The 300-nt window shown below is 13.3% G+C and overlaps 1 pseudogene across 1 annotated transcript; it reads right to left on the bottom strand.

Annotated features, from left to right (window-relative positions):
- Positions 1-144: 144 nt before the first annotated feature.
- Positions 145-300, bottom strand: PRSY57_0020200D (reticulocyte binding protein 6; annotated as a pseudogene; the record flags this gene model as incomplete). The annotated part of the gene is given in 2 exon segments: positions 145-291; positions 293-300. Coding segments are annotated over 2 exon segments (155 nt in total), but the record flags the coding sequence as incomplete, so codon positions are not given.

The raw sequence follows: 300 nt of genomic DNA, 5'->3' as shown, positions 1-300 counted from the left end.
TTAATTTTTTTAATATTAAAACAATAATATAATTAAATTAAAAATTTTATTTTTCAAATTTTCCCTTTTTTTCTATTTAAATATAACAAATGATTTAAGTTGAAATAATGTGCACACATTTTTTCTTTTTTTCTTTTAAAAAATAAAAAGGCATTATTATATTATGGTATATACTATATAATTTAATACTATAGAGCATTACATTTTCAATTTTTTTTTTTTTTTCTTTTTTTTGGTTCTATTTAAATTTAATTATTTGAACAGTTTTTTTTTTATTAAAGTATAAATGTATAAACTATG

This window comes from Plasmodium reichenowi (genome assembly GCF_001601855.1).
Source record: "Plasmodium reichenowi strain SY57 chromosome Unknown, whole genome shotgun sequence".
In the NCBI taxonomy this organism is placed as follows: Eukaryota; Apicomplexa; class Aconoidasida; order Haemosporida; family Plasmodiidae; genus Plasmodium; species Plasmodium reichenowi.
This window is presented reverse-complemented; position numbering and strand designations above follow the sequence as displayed.